At 40.0% G+C, this 20,569-nt stretch overlaps 1 protein-coding gene across 1 annotated transcript in view; it reads right to left on the reverse strand.

Moving 5' to 3' along the window:
• Positions 1 to 17,212, reverse strand: part of LOC134326308 (tripartite motif-containing protein 16-like) — a 48,666-nt gene extending 31,454 nt beyond the window's left edge. Inside the window, exons 1-6 of the mRNA XM_063008459.1 lie at positions 16,634 to 17,212; positions 16,421 to 16,516; positions 7,653 to 7,886; positions 6,912 to 7,065; positions 6,561 to 6,620; positions 5,384 to 5,443 (exon numbers count right to left, since the gene is read on the reverse strand). Of these exons, the coding sequence (XP_062864529.1) occupies positions 5,384 to 5,443; positions 6,561 to 6,620; positions 6,912 to 7,065; positions 7,653 to 7,886; positions 16,421 to 16,516; positions 16,634 to 17,212 (1,183 nt within the window). The remainder of the gene's footprint in view (positions 1 to 5,383; positions 5,444 to 6,560; positions 6,621 to 6,911; positions 7,066 to 7,652; positions 7,887 to 16,420; positions 16,517 to 16,633) is intronic.
• Positions 17,213 to 20,569: the final 3,357 nt, after the last annotated feature.

Here is a 20,569-nt window from a genome sequence, read left to right on the forward strand (position 1 = left end):
AAGAGTTCAGGATACCGTACTAATCCGGCAAAGGGGTCAAATTTGGGAATTGGTTTACAGGTTCCGATTCTGCTACAGTGATGGCAGTGGGCAGTGATGCCGTGAGTCCTTAAAACTGCTGCACACCATTGTCTGGGGGAGTCGGTTTAACAAGGGCGAGAGAGCTGTTAGCCAAAGACGGGTAAGATCTCCTGCTGGAGACAACCTATGGCAGGCGCAGCTGCAAAGCCCGGTCGCTGGTCTAGGTCCCTTGTGGTCCAACATCTTTTTGAATTGTGAAATTGTACCGACCTTCTTCTTGGCAGTGGGCGGACGACGTACGGGCCTGACACTGTTTCATTCCTTGGCATTACCTGTCCTTGTGTGGGACAATGTTTTCAATATCTATCAATCTAACCGTATAACTACCAACCTGTAAATGTTGTCCTGACCTCTACCAGGTAACCACTGTCTACATGACACCTGTTTTCATTATTTACTTAGTTATTTAATTTTTATCATAATCACACTCACATATCATTAAGGTTGCTTATTTGTCTTTACAGTCCTTTGCGACCATGTACTTTCAGGAACTCCGAGATGTACTGAGTGATTGTGTTCTGATGAAGTTTCTCTCTGCTGTTCCTGTTTTGGGAACTTTTAAGTTCCCAAGGGGGGAGTTTGTAGGGATTTTGGAACAAAAAGTACTTTGTATTCATAATAATCAATAGGCCTTAGAATGAACATGTCGATCTGCACGTACACCGGAAAGTAGAGAGATAAAAGCGGAAGATAGAACTTACACAAAACAATCAAAAATACATAAACGAGAAGTGTATGCTAATTCAGACTAACAACTTGAGTTAACTTTGGAATCTGCCCAATAAGACATAATGTTCTAGAAATCGCCATATAAGGTAACAACTAAGACTTCGACCACACACCCTGGTGGGTATAGCTTAAAAGGGTCAGATTCTAACAATTCAGAGAGAGATAAACAGAGAGAGACAGAGAGAAACTTGCAGTGATCGATCACTTCAGAGATCAGAGACTTCCTTTCTTCTTTTCTAAATAAATAATTATATTTTATTTGCTAATTCTGAGGTTACTGGTCCTCATTCAATAAAAGATTTCATCGAGATTCTGACACATCATTTGAGCATGGTAAAATATCATCATGGCATTTGGCTGTGTTTTTCTGATACTTTAAAGGGTTTTCTATAACACTGAAGTATAATTTTTGTGTTATCTTATAAACTTTCTGAATGAGAAGCCTTAGAAACTAGGTATGTCTTTCAGGCGAAAAATGCACAAAAATAGGCTGGATCGCTAAGGGGTTAAAGATGACCTGGACTATCCCACACAGCTGGTCTGCACAGTGTCTCAGAAGCCCGGGGTGGATGCCATCAGGGCCAGCAGACTTCCTCACCCTCATCTTCCTCAGTTGCCTCCTCACTTGATCACTGGTGAACGATAGAGAAGAGCAGGCTTGGGTGCTGGGTGCTGAAGGTGGAGGTGTGAAGCATCGAACTGTGGTGGGTGAAGGTTGCAGTGGAGATGAACAAAGGAGTTGGGAGTTGGGTGTTAATAGCCCAAGGGTAGGCATTACAGAAACAGTAGACGTTGGGGGCAGCTGCATAAATTGATCCATGGTGTTTGTGGGGGGAGCAAGTGCCTGATCAAATCTGTTAAAGAATGTGTTATGTCGTTTGCCCACTGTAAGTCTCCTACAGACTGTCTGTTGGATTCCTTAAGTCCCGAAATTGTTCTTAGGCCCCTCTAGACTCCATTCTTATTCTCATTATTCTGCTGCAGCTGGTCCTCCATCCTCTTCCTGTAGCCGTCTTTGCCTTCCCTGATCTTCTTTTTCAGTGAAGTGTTATATGCCTCCTTGGTGTTTGCATATTTGGAGACACTCCCACATGCAGTGACAATGAGCTACTATTGGATATATTTAAACAGACTCATTTGAATACAATTTTAACTAGTAAAAATTTAATTCTTACTAGTAAAATTTTATTTTCTGATATCAAAAATTAAATTATTGATATCAAGAATTAAGTTTTTACTAGTAAGAATTCAATTCTTAACTTAAAAAATGAAATTCTTGATATCAAGAAAAGGAGGATTAAAAGCTAAAACAGCTTGCCATACACCAGCAACACAATTCAAACACACACAAACACATACAAAGCCTACACGTACACAGACACTACACAAACACACACATTACACATACACACACATTACACAAATACTACAAAAACGCATACAAACTCTACACATACACACACTACACAATCACACAAACTCACACATACATACATTACACAAACACTGCACAAACCCTACACATATACACAAACTCTACACAATCACACAAACACTACACAATGACACAATCACACAAACTCACACATACATTACACAAACTCTACACAATCACACAAACACTACACAATCACCTACAAACCCTTCACATCCACACAAACAATTACACAAACCATGCACAAATACACACAAACACTACCCAATCACACAAACTCACACATACACACATACATTACACAAACATTAGACAATCACACACACTACACAATCACACAAACACTACACAAATACATAGACACTACACATACACACAAATACTACTCAAACACACACATTAGACAAACACTGCACAATCCCACAAACTCTTCACATACACACAAACACTACACAATCAAACAAACCCTACAAAATTGCATACAAACCCTACACATACACACAAACACTACACAATCACACAAACTCACACATAGATTACACAAACACTACACAATCACACAAACACTATACAAACACACACATACATTACACAAACACTACACAATTACACAAACACACACATACATTACACAAACACTTTACAAATACACACAGACACTACACAAATACAGAGATGTAAAGACACAACACATACACATAAATACTACTCAAACACACACATTGCACAATCACACAAACACACACATACATTACACAAACGCTTTACAAATACACACAGACACTACACATACACACAAACACACAAATGCAACACAAACACACACATGCTACACAATCACAACACGAACACAAATACACACAGACACTACACATACACATAAATACTACTCAAACTAGTGCTGGACAATAATTCGATATCGATATATATCGCGATAGAAAATGTTTTAATAACGGTGATATGATTTTTAAACAAATTCGATCGATATGCATTACGTCAGTGCGCTTTGCCGGTGTTACTTTTTTGCGGAAGCATTTCTGCTCACAGGTGTTCCCACAGGGACGCAATTCAACAGCGCACCTCAAGCGAGTAGTTCTCCATCAAAACAGTGCAGTTACACACTCAACATAAATGTCAACCACCAACACAATTACAGAAGAAGTACTAGTACTGAGTACTAATACCAGTTATTACTACTACTTCTTATTACTTGTGGCGCGCTACGAATAAAGGCACCAACGGGAAATTCGCATTCCACTGTTGCCAGATTGGGCTGTTTTCCTCCTAATTGGAAACAATTTCAAAAACAATTTAATAGCATTTAAATAACACTTCTATTGAAAAGAGAATATTCAGTTTTAAGAAGCCCCAGCATTGTAGAAGGCTATTAAAAGTAAAGTCAATTTTCAATGCTGATTTGGCTTAATAGTGTTGGTCAGAATGTATCATATTCTTGAAAGAAAATTTAAATTTGTTTTCCATGCATTCACACTGGCATGTTCTGGGGTTCAAATGAGTCTCATCAGTACACACAAGTTTGCAATCAAATGATCAAGTATTGCAAAGGAATATCTTTGAAATTCTGTTAAGGTTCTAGGCTATATTTTAGTTTTTCACAGGGAAAATGAGAAAAAATAAAAAGCTTATTATGCTAGGCTTGATGTAATTCTACATGGTACTCACTGCCTGTATAGGTAAACGAGTAAGTGACCAAAACACTACTAGATCAACAGCTACTAGCCACATACAAAAAAAAGGTATCAGACAGTTTCTTTGCCACCCCTGTGTGAGCAATGGTCTCAGTCTGGCCACCACTATGAAAATTGTCTGGCTCCACCACTGTCCACAGTTGAAAAAGAAGCAGATGAAATAGCTGATAAGAGAGGAAGGACTAATTCAGTGGTGTAATCAGCTTGTATTTCTTGCCAGAAACCAGAAAAGAGGTTTGCAAATGGCAGTTTTTCTGACATTTGTGTTATTCATATCGATATCGGAATTATATCGTATCGACCGAAATTAGGAGTTACTGTAAATCGTGATATAAATTTTAGACATATCGTCCAGCCCTAACTCAAACATACATTAATGCTACACAAACACACACATACACACAGACACTACACAATCACTCACAAACACTACACAAACGCACACATACACAAACACTACACAATCATACAAACACACATACATTCCACAAACACTACATAAACACATGCAAACCCTACACATACACACAGACACTACACAATCACACAAACACACACATACATTCCACAAACACTACATAAACACATACATACACTACAAACACAAATACTACTCAAGCACACACAAATGCTAACACTACACAAACACCCAGACACTACATATACACTACACAAACACTATACAAACACTACACATACACACAGACACTACACAAACCCACAGACACTACACAAACATTATACAAACACATACAAACACTATACGTACACACAGCCACTACACACACACACACACATATTACACACACATACATTACACAAACACTACATAAACACATAGAAACCCTACACATACACACAGACACTACTAAAACACTACATAAACACATACAAACCATACACATACACTACACAATCACACAAACACTACACAAACAAACAAACACATACAAACACTACATGTACACACATACACCCAAACACATACATTACACAAACACTACATAAACACATACAAACCATACACATGCACACAGACACTACACAATCAGACAAACACTACACAAACACACACAAATGCTACACAGACATACAGACACCGCACAAACACGACACATTCACAAACAGTACACAGACACACACCAGCAACACACAGTCCAACAACAAACACAGTCATACTAATAAAGCTTTTTGAATTGTGTGTGCGTGTGTGCGCATGCGTGTGAATGTGAGTAAGCATGTGTGAGTGGGTGTGTCTCTGTAACTGTGTAAATGTGTGTGTGTGTTAGTGTGTGTGTGTGTGTGTGTTTAAGTGGTTTCTGTGACTGAATGATTGAGACACAATTGAGACATTGTGACAAATATGTAAAAATACAGATAACTTTTTTTTACTGCACTGTGTATGTTTGTGTGCTTGTGAGAAACTTACATTGTAGAAAATCTTCTCTGATTTTAGGTTCAGGAGGTGAAGTAATCCGGACTTTCTTCACTTGCAGAAAGAGTAACAGTACAATCACTAATCACAGTAAATACATTCATACACGTAGGTATTATTATTATTCTGTGTAGCCCACTAGGTAAGAGGCGGGTGCCACCCCTTGTCTTTTTTGTGTGTGTTAATTTAGGCCTGGTTTGGCAGTTTAGCTGTTTTGCTTATTTCTTTTATTTGGCACCATCTACAGTTTATTTTGTGAGTGGGAGTTTTGTTAGATTTTAAGTTGTATTTTCTACATTTATGTTGTCTCAGAAGTGTCTTTTTGTTATTACCTTATGGGATAAAATAATATCGAGATATACTGTATATCGTATATCGCCGTTCAGCAAAAAATATCGAGATATTATTTTTGATCCATATCGCCCAGCCCTACTACACATACACACAAATACTACTCAAACACACAAACACTACACAAACACTACACAAACACACACACATACATTAAACAAACACTGCACAAATACACACAGACACTACACATACACACAAATTCTACACAAATACATACAAACCCTACACATACACACAAATGCTACTCAAACACACAAACACTACACAAACACAAGAACACCACACAAACATACATAAACAGTATACCAACACTACACAAACACTACAGACATAGAAACCCCCCCACAAACACTACACATTCACAAACAGTACACAGACACACACCAGCAACACAAACTCCAACAACACACACACAGTCATGCTAATAAAGCTCTTTGAATTGTGTTTAAGTGTTTGTGTGTGTGTATTTCAGTGTGCTTGTGTGCTCACATATGAGTGTGTGTGTGTGTCTGATTATATGTAAGTGTGAATGTGTGTAAGCATGTGTGTGAGTGGGTGTGTCTCTGTAACTGTGTCTGTGTGTAAATGTGTGTTGGTAAATGTTAGCGTGTGTGTGTGTTTCAGTGGTTTCTGTGACTGAATGATTGAGACTAAAATCTCATGGATTAAAATATACAGACATCAGTTTAAAAGATTGTTTTACTTGTTTTAACTTCATGCCCTCTAAAGTGTGACAAATATGTAAAAATACAGATAACTGGGGTGCAAATACTTTTTCACTGCACTGTGTATGTTTGTGTGTTTGTGAGAAACTTACATTGTAGAAAATCTTCTCTGATTTTAAGTTCAGGAGGTGAAGTAATTAGAACTTTCTTCACTGCAGAAAGAATAACAGTACAATCGCTAATCACAGTAAATACATATTTACACCATAAATTGTCGCAGGTACAGCCAGTAAGAAATTTGATATGTTCTCCCAGTGTTTGTCTAAAGAGACCTTAAGTCTGAGTAACTGACTCACTGTGACCATGACCAGTACTGGGTTAATGAGTAAATGAATGATGTTGTTAAATGTAAAATGTTCATGTTGATGGATTTGATTGTTTTGTTTGATGTTTGAGTACCGAAGCATTTTGGAGACAATGGAACACTGAGGGCATAAACTGACCTTCATCTGGTATCTTTTCACACTGATCTTTCCAGAATTCTTCTACTTTCTCTCTCAGCTGAGATACAGACTTTGTAACATCATCAAATGAAGGACTGATTGTAATGGCGGCTGATTCTGCAAATCCAGCAGGAGCCGAGAGAGACTGAAAATTCTACATCCAGACAAATAATGTTCACAGAGAAACAACAAGATATGAAGCACAGAGTGATGTTTCTCCAAATAACATTAACAGTATTTCATGATCTCTCAGAAAAGCTGATTCTGATTCTCACAATTTCACAGAACCCCGAGTGTTACGACTTTATGGGTCATTATGTGTTTTGTGTAGGGGGGTTTTCCCTATGTTACAGATTTGTGGAAGATGTACGAAGATGTGCCAAGCTACCACCAGGGGGGAGACGCCTATAAAAAGGAGACCTCTGAGAAGACAGGAGAGGATGCTTTGCTTGTGACGTGGTTGAATGAATGCTAACAAAAATCAAGTTTAAAAGAAACGTCAGGTTTAAGGGAACAAAGGTGTCAAGCTTTGCTTGTGACGTGGTTCTCTTGCATTTCCGGCTCTCCCCAACATGCTTGAATGAATTCTAACAATAATCGAGTTCAAGGGAACAAATTTTTCAACGAAAGGCATCAAGTTTCAAATATTTTGAGTTGAGGGGATGTCAAGTTACTAAGTACTGCTGTAATTTATTACTTGGACTGGTGCAGCAATAATATAATTATTTGTAGTTCTGTTACCTGGAGGAAATGGACGGGATCCTCTGTGTGTGAAAGCTGTTCCAGTTCAGCATCTTTCCTCTTCAGCTCTACAATCTCCTGCTCCACCTGCTTCAGGACTTTTTCAGCACGACTTACTTCTGCTGTCTCTCGATCTCTGATCAGACCTTTTAGCTTAGAGCATCTTCTCTTAATTGAGTTGATTAGTTCAGTACAGATCCTCTCAATGTTCTTCATTGCTGTCTGTGCAGAACACTGTTAGAAGATTCAGAAAGAGGGAACAATTCTTACTTTGATATTTGTCCATCCTTCACATTTATATGTAGCTGCATGTGTATTTAATTCCGTTTCACATACTCTTGATGATGAATGAAGTTGAAGCACATTTAATCAGTATTTCAAGTGCACTTAGAGTACATTGAAAATAGACTTTAAATATATTTATTTTAGAGCAAAAACATTCTTACACTTCTTTGTAGTTCAGAGAAAAGCTTCACAGCCAAGCACTGATCTCTGAATTGTAACCAGCAACCAGTAGGGGTCATTATTTTGTTATATTTCGAGGTGGTGTTCAGACTTTTAGCAGACGCGAGGTTCGAACCCCTGACTTTCACATGTCATTTCTTATACGTTAGTGTGTTTTACCGCTGCGCCACCGGCGCACTGTAAACACAGGTGTAGTAATACCTACTTTATGGATTCCTTATGACTAGATATGTAAATATGTTTGTTGGTAATGCTTTATTGTTCTAGTCAATTTAAAATACACTTGGAACGTAAATTTTAACTCGTTCATTCAAGTACACTGAATAAATATTTATGTAGTGAATTCTTTGCAAGTATAATCACAGCATCATGTGAAATCCATTAATTACATGCAAAGTAAAAACACATAACATAGTATTAAAAAGTACCTGAATATGTTCTTTAATATGATTAATTTATTTTCCATATTAAAATTAAAGATTAATTAAATATTTTTAAAATAACAAAAATACTATTAACGTTTTACCAATAAGTAACTTCATGTTAAAAAATACGAATCGTTTAACATTCTTTGCAAAAATATACCAAACATCTATTATGAAAACAAGTACATGAGATGTATATTAAATTTAATGAAAGTTAATTTTAACTACAAGTATACTTCATGGTAATGTATTTATTAAAAGTATTATTGTAAGTATATCTATAAAAGGTTGGTATTGTTACATATGTCATTACAGTGCTCATAAATAAATATATTGATAAATATATTGCTAGAATCAGGTCTAGAAAGACAGAAAGTGGATATTTTAATGTACTCCAAGTGCACTTCGACTACTGATTGTGCAGTTGTGAAGTGTGCTTTAATTTCACTTTAAGTGTATGTGAAACATGGAGTTCAATACACATGCAGTAGTATACTTAAGGTAAATTAACTACTTAAAATAGTTCCAATTTAGTACAGTTTAGTACACTTAATCCAATTAAAGTTGATCTTTTGTATTATTTTTGTACAATTACAGTATAATTCGCACTCTTTAAGTGTATTGATCATTAGTGTACTGATCAATACACTTAAAGAGTTTTACCAATTCTCCATAACACCGGACTCCGCTATTCAGCTAACTGGGCTAACATGCTACCACGCTGACCAAGCCTCTACTGAAGGAGGTAAGACCCGTGGCGGAGGAGTGTGTGTCTATATTAGCAATGCTTGGTGCCGAAATGCTACTGTTTTGCATAAATACTGTTCTCCACTGGCGGAGATTATCATTATAAAGTGCCGACCCTTCTACCTTCCGATGGAGTTTTCATAGATTCTGCTCCTTGCTGTTTATATACCCCCCCACGGTAAAAACAGACATCAGAAGCGAGGCACTAAATGAACTTTACCAAGCCATCAGTGACCAACAGACAGCGCACCCGGACGGTTTTATTATTACAGCAGGCGATTTCAATCATGTGAACTTAAAAACTCTTTTGCCTAAACTACACCAACATGTGGATTTTCCAACAAGAGGGGACAACATACTGGACCTGGTCTATACATTCCACAAGAGAGCATACAAGGCCTCTCCCCTCCCTCACCTGGGTCTCTCTGATCACATCACCATCATGCTGAGACCAGCATACAGACCCAGAGTGCGAGCCATCAAACCAACACGAAAGCAGGTACGCGTGTGGCCAGAGGGGGCCTCTAATGCTCTAAAGGACTGTTTTAGAACCACTGACTGGGACGTCTTTAAACAAGCAGCCACTTACAATGACCATGTAGGAATATACTGAGGTAGTCACAGCACATATTGCTAAATGCACGGATGACGTAACCCACTTTAAAACCATCACTGTTCATGCAAACTAGAAGCCTTGGCTTACAGGAGAGGTATATAGGCTCCTGAGGGCTCGGGACACAGCCTATAGGTCGGGTGATACTGCAGGACTAGCAACAGCCAGAGCTGTCACGAGGCATCAGGAAGACAAAACGACAGTATAGTAAGAAAATATCTGGTCACTTTAGCAACACCAGAGATACACAGTCTCTCTGGCGTGGCATTCAAACCCTCACAAACTACAAATCCCCACTACCAACTTGTGAGAGTGACATCACATTACTCAACTGCCTAAACGACTTCTTTGGACGCTTTGAATCACATAACAGCATATCGGCACAAAAGACTACTCCTTCCCCAGAAGAGCAGGTCATATGTCTGGCTCCAGCCAGCGTGATGAGGACCCTTTCTGGGATCAACCCTTGCAAGGCAGCTGGACCGGACAATATTCCTGGTCGTGCTTTGAAGGACTGTGCAGAGGAGCTCAAAGACAAGCTTGCTAATATCTCTCTAAGCCAAGCTGTTGTCCCCACATGCTTCAAAGCTATAATTCCAGTCCCAAAGAAGCCTCTTTCATCTACTCTAAATGACTATCGGCCCACAGCACTGACCTCTATTATCATTAAATGTTTTGAACGGCTGATTTTGAAAGACATTAAATCCATCCTCCCTTCTTCCCATGACCCGTTTCAGTTTGCTTACAGGTCAAACAGGTCTATAGAGGACGCTATTACCTCTGTTCTCCATCCAGCGCTCACTCATCTGGACTCAAAGGAGTTCTACGTGAGATTGTTGTTCTTGGACTTTAGTTCGGCATTTAATACAATCATTCCACAACAGTTAATATATAAACTCGATCAATTGGGATTTAAAACCTCGCTATGCAGCTGGGTGTGGGACTTTCTTTCTGGGAGGCCACAAAATGTGCGGGTCAGCAGAAACTTCTCCAGAACCATCGTGCTGAGCATGGGAGCACCGCAAGGATGCGTGCTCACTGCTCAGCCCACTGCTCTTCACTCTGCTGACTCACAACTGTGTACCAACCTACAGTACCAACCATATAATCAAATTTGCAGATGATACGACCATTGTGGGTCTCGTCACTAAGAACGACGAGACCCACTATAGGCAGGAGGTGTGGCAACTGGTCCAGTTGTGTAAAAATAATCTCTTTCTAAATGTGGGGAACACCAAGGACATAGTGGTCAACTTCAGAAGAAGTCACTCACCCCCCCCCCTCCCCCCCGATCATTGACGGTGCTGTGGTCGAGAGGGTGTGCAGCACCAAGTTCCTGGGAGTGAACATCTCAGAGGACCTTTCCTGGTCGGACAACGTAACATAACTGGCTAAGAAGGCTCAAACCCGCCTCTAATTTATTCGCAAGTTGAGGAGTGCACAAGCCTCACCCCCCATCATGTACTCATTCTATCGGGGAACTATTGAGAGTGTCCTTTCAAACTGTATCACTGTGTGGTTTGGAGGCTGTACTGCCTCCTGCCAAAAGTTACTGCAACGCATAGTGAACACAGCCAGTAAGATTATCGGTACCACTCTGCCCTCCCTCATAGATATCTACAACTCCCGCCTTACCTGCAGAGCGATCCGTATTGCCAGTGACACTTCCCACCCTCTACAATCATTCTTCAGCCTCCTGCCCTCAGGGAAAAGGTACCGGAGCCACCAGGCCCGCTCCACAAGGCTGCTAAACAGTTTCATCTATCAGGCCATCAGGATGCTGAATTCTGTCCACTACATTACCCCCTTGCCCCTGGCCCCTGGTCCATAACACTCTTCCTGATCAAACACACCCCCTACTCACAAATATAAAACTACACCTAGGCTGTTCCAATAAGGTTCAGTTTTACTTTCAAATCTAGTATTATGTGTATTTGTTGCAAACTGTATTAAATTGCACTGTGCACCATTATTGCACATGCTGTTATCAGACAAGGTACAAGGAACACCTTATATGCTGCTCTTCCAAGAAGAATATATGTATTTTTTGTACTGCAAAAGGAATTGCACTTGCACACTTTTTCCTCTTTTTTTCTTTGTATTAAGGTGAGAGAGAAACAATATCTCAATTTCTACTGTACGTAGTGAATTGACAATAAAGAAATTTTGAATCTTGAATTTTGATTTAAAAATAATAGGTACATAGTATTCACACCCTTTGCTATGACGCTCAAAATTGAGCTCAGGTGCATCCAGTTTACACTGATCATCCTTGAGATGCTTCTACAACTTGATTGGAGACCACCTGTGGTAAATTCAGTTGATTGAACATAATTTGGAATGGCACACACTTGTCTATAAAAGGTCTCACAGTTGACAGTGCATATCAGAGCAAAAATCAAGCAATGAAGTCAAAGGAATTGTCTTTAGACCTCCGAGACCGGATTGTGTCAAGGCACAAATCTGGGGAAGGATACAAAAAAAATTCGGCAGCATTGAAGGTCCCGAAAAGCACTGTGGTCTCCATTATTCGGAAATGGAAGAAGTTTGGAACCACCAGAACCCTCCCTAAATCTGGCCGCCCGACCAAACTGAGTAATCGGGGAAGAAGGGCCTTGGTCAGAGAGGTGACCAAGAACCCAATGGTCACTAAGGCAAAGCTCCAGTGTTCCCTTGTGGAGATAGGACAACCATCCAGTAGGTCAACCATTGCTCACTAAAAGGCACATGGCAGCACACTTGGAGTTTGCCAAAAAGCACCTTTTTGGCCTGAACTACAAGCGTCATGTCTGGAGAAAAACAGGCACTGCTCATCGCCTGGCTAACACCATCCCTACTGTCAAGCATGGTGGTGGCAGCATCATGCTGTGGGGATGTTTTTCTGCGGCAGGAACTGGGCAACTAGTCCGCATAGAGGGTAAGATGAAAGCAGCCAAATATAGAGAGATTCTTCAAGAAAACCTGCTCCAGAGTGCACTGGAACTCAGACTAGGGCGACGATTCATCTTTCAACACGACAATGACCCAAAGCACAGCCAAGATAACAAAGGATTGGCTTCAGGAGCAGTCTGTGAATGTCCTTGAGTAGCCCAGCCAGAGCCCGAACTTGAATCCAATTGAACATCTCTGGAAAGACCTAAAAATGGCTGTCTACGGACACTGCCCATCCAACCTGACTGAGCTTGAGAGGATCTGCAGAGAAGAATGGGAGAAAATGCCCAAAAACAGGTGTGCCAAGCTTGTATAGACATACTCAAGAAGACTTGAGGCTGTGATTGCTGCCAAAGGTGCTTCAACAAAATATTAAGCCATGGGTGTAAATCCTTATGTACCTATTATGTTTAAATATTTACATTTGTAATAAATTTACAAAAATGTCTGAAATCATGTTTTCACTTTGTCATTATGGGCTATTTCATGTAGATATTTGAAAAGAAAACTATACTCAAATCGGATTTCAAATATGTCTGTAATGTAACAAAATGTGGAAAACGTATAAATAATAATAATAAATGTGGAAAAAATGTGAAAAAAAAAAAAAAAAATAATATATATATATATATATATATATATATATATATATATACGTATATACAGTGTATCACAAAAGTGAGTACACCCCTCACATTTCTGCAGATATTTAAGTATATCTTTTCATGGGACAACACTGACAAAATGACACTTTGACACAATGAAAAGTAGTCTGTGTGCAGCTTATATAACAGTGTAAATTTATTCTTCCCTCAAAATAACTCAATTTACAGCCATTAATGTCTAAACCACCGGCAACAAAAGTGAGTACACCCCTTAGTGAAAGTTCCTGAAGTGTCAATATTTTGTGTGGCCATCATTATTTCCCAGAACTGCCTTAACTCTCCTGGGCATGGAGTTTACCAGAGCTTCACAGGTTGCCACTGGAATGCTTTTCCACTCCTCCATGACGACATCACGGAGCTGGCGGATATTCGAGACTTTGCGCTCCTCCACCTTCCGCTTGAGGATGCCCCAAAGATGTTCTATTGGGTTTAGGTCTGGAGACATGCTTGGCCAGTCCATCACCTTTACCCTCAGCCTCTTCAATAAAGCAGTGGTCGTCTTAGAGGTGTGTTTGGGGTCATTATCATGCTGGAACACTGCCCTGCGACCCAGTTTCCGGAGGGAGGGGATCATGCTCTGCTTCAGTATTTCACAGTACATATTGGAGTTCATGTGTCCCTCAATGAAATGTAACTCCCCAACACCTGCTGCACTCATGCAGCCCCAGACCATTGCCCCAGGCATTCCCACCACCATGCTTGACTGTAGGCATGACACACTTATCTTTGTACTCCTCACCTGATTGCCGCCACACATGCTTGAGACCATCTGAACCAAACAAATTAATATTGGTCTCATCAGACCATAGGACATGGTTCCAGTAATCCATGTCCTTTGTTGACATGTCTTCAGCAAACTGTTTGCGGGCTTTCTTGTGTAGAGATTTCAGAAGAGGCTTCCTTCTGGGGTGACAGCCATGCAGACCAATTTGATGTAGTGTGCGGCGTATGGTCTGAGCACTGACAGGCTGACCCCCCACCTTTTCAATCTCTGCAGCAATGCTGACAGCACTCCTGCACCTATCTTTTAAAGACAGCAGTTGGATGTGACGCTGAGCACGTGCACTCAGCTTCTTTGGACGACCAACGCGAGGTCTGTTCTGAGTGGACCCTGCTCTTTAAAAACGCTGGATGATCTTGGCCACTGTGCTGCAGCTCAGTTTCAGGGTGTTGGCAATCTTCTTGTAGCCTTGGCCATCTTCATGTAGCGCAACAGTTCGTCTTTTAGGATCCTCAGAGAGTTCTTTGCCATGAGGTGCCATGTTGGAACTTTCAGTGACCAGTATGAGAGAGTGTGAGAGCTGTACTACTAAATTGAACACACCTGCTCCCTATGCACACCTGAGACCTAGTAACACTAACGAGTCACATGACATTTTGGAGGGAAAATGACAAGCAGTGCTCAATTTGGACATTTAGAGGTGTAGTCTCTTAGGGGTGTACTCACTTTTGTTGCCGGTGGTTTAGACATTAATGGCTGTATATTGAGTTATTTTAAGGGAAGAATAAATATACACTGTTATATAAGCTGCACACAGACTACTTTTCATTGTGTCAAAGTGTCATTTTGTCAGTGTTGTCCCATGAAAAGATATACTTAAATATCTGCAGAAATGTGAGGGGTGTACTCACTTTTGTGATACACTGTATATATATATATGGCATCCTTCGGTCTTCGAGAGATGATGATGTAGCATTGAGTCGCACGTTGTGGTTGAGATTGCTGCGCCTTCCTCCTGGCTTTCTTGTCAGCAAGATGCTTGAACCTGTCCTCCTCTGCTTTCAGAGTACCCCGTCTAGCAGCAAGTCGCCAGGCTGTACGGTCTTCAGCGCTGGATTCACACGAACTAGGGTTGATGCCGCATAATTTCATGTCCCTCTTGCAGACATCTTTGAATCGCAGTCGGGGGCGTCCAGTCAGCCGTGGACCATCAGCCAGCTCACCATACAGAAGATCTGTATGACCTGGATCCATTCTTCTAACGTGGCCAAGCCAACGGAGACGCTTCTCACAGAGGCTGGCAAACATGCTTCTCGTGTTGGCGCGTTCCAGAACTTCTGTATCGGGTACTTTGTCCTGCCACTGTACACGCAGGATGCGTCGCAGGCACCTCAGGTGAAAGCTGTTTAGCTTCCTCTCATGCCTAGCGTAGGTTGTCCAAGTCTCATTACCATAGAGGAGTGTGCTTAACACGCAGGCTTGGTAGACACGCAGCTTGGTTTTTACAGAAAGGTTGGAGTTTTGCCACACTCTGTGATTTAGACTGGCCATAACTGCTGCAGCCTTGGCAATCCTGCGATTTACAGGGGTTGGACAAAATAACTGAAACACCTGGTTTTAGACCACAATAATTTTGTGGGGGCTGTTACCCCAGAAGGAAGCCTCTTCTGAAGTCTCTACACAAGAAAGCCCGCAAACAGTTTGCTGAAGACATGTCAACAAAGGACATGGATTACTGGAACCATGTCCTATGGTCTGATGAGACCAAGATTAATTTGTTTGGTTCAGATGGTCTCAAGCATGTGTGGCGGCAATCAGGTGAGGAGTACAAAGATAAGTGTGTCATGCCTACAGTCAAGCATGGTGGTGGGAATGCCATGGTCTGGGGCTGCATGAGTGCAGCAGGTGTTGGGGAGGTGTTGTCAAAGTGTCATTTTGTCAGTGTTGTCCCATGAAAAGATATACTTAAATATCTGCAGAAATGTGAGGGGTGTACTCACTTTTGTGATACACTGTATATATATATATGTATATATACACTGTTGTACAACATCAATCACAAATTTACCATGCAGAATTTTTAAATTCATGATCAAAAATGCTCCATCACTTGCAAGTTACCCAATAAATAAAAGTTTTTAATGGATATTGGTTTAATGGAGAGTCGGACTGATCCTAAGAGTTTTGTTTATAAAATTTACCTTGTGAGACTCGACAGCGTTTATCAGCTCACAAAGTTCCTTCTCTCTGTTCTGGATTTTCTCCTGGAATTTTCTCTGGATCTCCAGCAGCTGCTTCTACATAGAATAACAATTCAGAATTTACTCGTATTGTGTACGAGCACCACAAAAACAACGTCAGTGTAAATGCTAATGAGTTGTTACTTGTTAAAGAGAGCTGTATAATATGTTTACCTGTTTCTCAGTTCTTTCTGCTGCAGCTGATATTGTATCATGTCCTTTATGATTGTCTAGCATACACAACACGCAGATACACTGCTGATCAGTACGACAGTAAACCTCCAGCAGTTTATCATGCTGAGAGCAGATCTGATCCTGCAGTCGTCTGGAGGCTTCAACCAGCTTGTGCTTCTTATAAGAAGGAATTTGATAATGAGGCTGAAGGTGAGTTTCACAGAAAGAGGCCAAACACACCAGACAGGATTTAACAGCTTTGTATTTTTTCCCAGTGCAGTAATCACACGCCACATCTTTAGGTCCAGCAGGAGGTGGAACTTGGGATTCTCTCTTTTTCAGATTCTCCACAACGTTTGCCAGAATAATGTTTTTACTCACTTCAGGTCTTGGAGTGAAGGTTTTTCTACACTGTGGACAGCTGTATGTTCCCTTATCATCCGCCTGATCCCAGCAGTTATTAATACACATCATACAGAAACTGTGTCCACATGATGTAGTCACTGGATCCTTCAGTGTTTCCAGACAGATTGAACAGCTGAACTCGTCCTGAGTTACTGAAATTTTTGACTCAGCCATCTTTCTACATGGAAACAGAAACACCAGTAAACACAGCAAGTTACTTACAGCAGCTCAGACTTCCTGGTTAGTTCGTGAGCGTTATGTTCATGTTTACGTTTTTTGATTTTTGTAAATTTAAATTTTTTTTTGATTATCTACTGTACTCATGCTGTGGGACTTTTTGCACATTTGCAGTGTTGTTGTAGTAAGCAGTATAAGTCACTAGTTAACTACTACAACCTTCATCTTATCAAAACTTGCGTTTCTTAATTTCTGTTAATCTTTTATAATTTAATATTACTGTACCTTTACTGTAGTACATTTTATGATTCGTTACTGTACCCATGCTGTAGGACTTTTATAATGTGGTTGTAGTAACTAGTACAAATGACTAGTAACTACTACAACCCCTGGCAAAAATTATGGAATCACCACTCTTGGAAGATGTTCTGTCAATTGTTTAATTTTGTAGAAAAAAAATTAATCACAGACATGCCACAAAACTATCATTTTTCAAAATGTCAACCTTCTGGCATTAAGAAACAATAAAAAAAAGAAACAAATATAATAGTTGTGGTCAGTCACAATTGCTTTTTTTAGATCAAGTAGAGGAAAAAAATATGGAATCACTCAAATCTGAGGAAAAAATTATGGAATCACTCTGTAATTTGCAGTTTAAAAACAAAACATCTGCAGCAGATTAGATTTGCTAATTATTCTTCAGTTTAAAAAGAGTGCTTACACCTCGGAGAGCTGTTGCACAAAGCAGATTGTCATGAATCATGGTTCCAACACAAGATATGTCAGTTGAAACAAATGAGAGGATTATAAAACTCCTTCAAGAAGATAAATCATTGTGGAATGTCGCAAAAGATGTTGGTTGTTCCCAGTAAGCTGTGTTTAAAATCTGGACCAAGTACAAACAAAATGGGAAGGTTGTAAAAGGGAAGCATACTGGTAGACCAAGTAAGACATCAAAGCATCAAGATAGAAAACTTAAAGCAATATGTCTTGAAAACAGAAAATGCACAACAAAACAAATGAGAAACAAGTGGCCGGAAAGTGGAGTCAATGTCTGTGACTGAACTGTAAGAAATCACCTAAAAGAAATGGGATTTACATACAGAAAAGCCAAACAAAAGCAATCATTAACACCTAAAAAGAAAAGAACAAGGTTAAAGTAGGCTAAAGAAAAGCAATCGTGGACTGTGGGTGACTGGATAAAAGTGATCTTCAGTGATGAATCGCGAATCTGCATTGGGCAAGGTGATGATGCTGGAACTTTTGTTTGGTGTCTGTCCAATGAAATTTATGAAGATAACTGCCTAAAGAAAACATGTTAATTTCCACAATTGTTGATGATATGGGCCTGCATGTCGGGTAAAGGCACAGGGGAGATGGTCTTCAATAAATGCCAAAGTCCACATTGAAATTTTGGACGCTTTTCTTATTCCATCAGTTGAAAGGATGTTTGGTGATGATGACTTCATTTTTCAAGATGATAATGCATCTTGCCATAGGGCAAAGGACGTGAAAACTTTCCTTCAAGAAAACATATAATGTCAATGGCATGGCCTGCAAATAGTCCGGATCTCAATCCATTTGAAAGTCTCTGGTGGAAATTGAAGAAAATGGTCAATGACAAGGTTCCAACCTGCAAAGCTGATCTGGCAACAGCAAGAGACAGTTGAAGGCAGATTGATGAAGAATACTGTTTGTCATTAGTTAACTCCATGCCTCAGAGAGTTTAAACCATTATAAAAGCCAGAGGTGGTGCAACAAAGTAATAATGGTGCAGTGTTTTCTAATGATTCCATAATTTTTTCCTCAGATTTGAGTGATTCCAATTGTGACTGACCACAACTATTATATTTGTTTCTTTTTTTTATTGTTTCTTAATGCCAGAGGGTTGACAGTTTGAGAAATGATAGTTTTGTGGCATGTCTGTGATTAATTTTTTTTCTACAAAATTAAACAATTGAAAGAACATCTTCCAAGAGTGGTGATTCCATAATTTTTGCCAGGGGTTGTACATCCTTGGTTATATGAAAAAAATAATGTCCTTCCTTTTTTATATATATTTTTTTAACTTTTAATTCTTTATTACTGTACCCATACTGTAGGGTTTGTTTCTGTAATTTAAGTGTAGTGGGTAGTACCTGGCCATAGGTAACTTTTGCATCGTTTATTATATTAAAATGGTTGATTTTAGAATTGTTTACACTATATATTGTTACCCAGCTAGCCTTGTAATTGTGGCCCACTTCCGGCGCAGCTCCTGCCAGCCGAGCCTGCCGCATCTGGTTCAGTGCCGGCAGCCCGTGTCGGCTCTGACTCTTTTTGAATGACTGCCCAGAATCGGCCCAAATACACTGGCCCAAATCCGGATGCCAGATCTCCGCCGACTCTCCCATAACTGGGCCGGAATTGCCCCCGAAACACTGCGATACTATTTATTTCCGGTTTTCTTCTCATTTCACATATTCTCATAGATAAAATAGTACATTTATGCTACAGATTAACTACAGATTGTGCAGCAGAAAGTATTTTATTAAGATAATTGCAGCAAGTAGTATAATAATAATAATCAGAATATTATAAAAGTGAACCAAAATGACAACTATATGAATATTATATTTAGAAAATAACATATACACTGCCTGGCCAAAAAAAAGGTCACACACTCTAATATTTGGTTGGACCGCCTTTAGCTTTGATTACGGCACACATTCGGTATGGCATCGTTTCCACAAGCTTCTGCAATGTCACAACATTTATTTCTGTCCAGAGTTGCATTAATTTTTCTCCGAGATCGTGTATTGATGATGGGAGATTTGGAGCACTGCGCAAAGTCTTCTCCAGCACATCCCAAAGATTCTCAATGGGGTTCAGGTCTGGACTCTGTGGTGGCCAATCCATGTGTGAAAATGATGTCTCATGCTCCCTGAAGTACTCTTTCACAATCTGAGCCCGATGAATCCTGGCATTGTTATCTTGGAATATGCCGTGCCATCAGGGAAGAAAAAATCTATTGATGGATTAACCTGGTATTTCAGTATATTCAGGTAGTCAGCTGATCTCATTCTTTGGGCACATTACGTTGCTGAACCTAGACCTGACCGACTGCAGCGACCCCAGATCATAGCACTGCTCCCTTAGGCTTGTACGGTAGGCACTAGGCATGATGGGTGCATCACTTCAGCCGCCTCTCTTCTTACCCTGATGCACCCATCACTCTGGAACAGGATAAATCTGGACTCATCAGACCACATGACCTTCTTCCATTGCACCAGAGTCCAATCTTTATTCTCCCTAGCAAATTGAAGCCGTTTTTGCCGGTTAGCCTCATTGACAAGTGGTTTTCTTAAGGCTACA

Source organism: Trichomycterus rosablanca, chromosome 14 (assembly GCF_030014385.1).
Source record: "Trichomycterus rosablanca isolate fTriRos1 chromosome 14, fTriRos1.hap1, whole genome shotgun sequence".
Classification (NCBI taxonomy): Eukaryota; Metazoa; Chordata; class Actinopteri; order Siluriformes; family Trichomycteridae; genus Trichomycterus; species Trichomycterus rosablanca.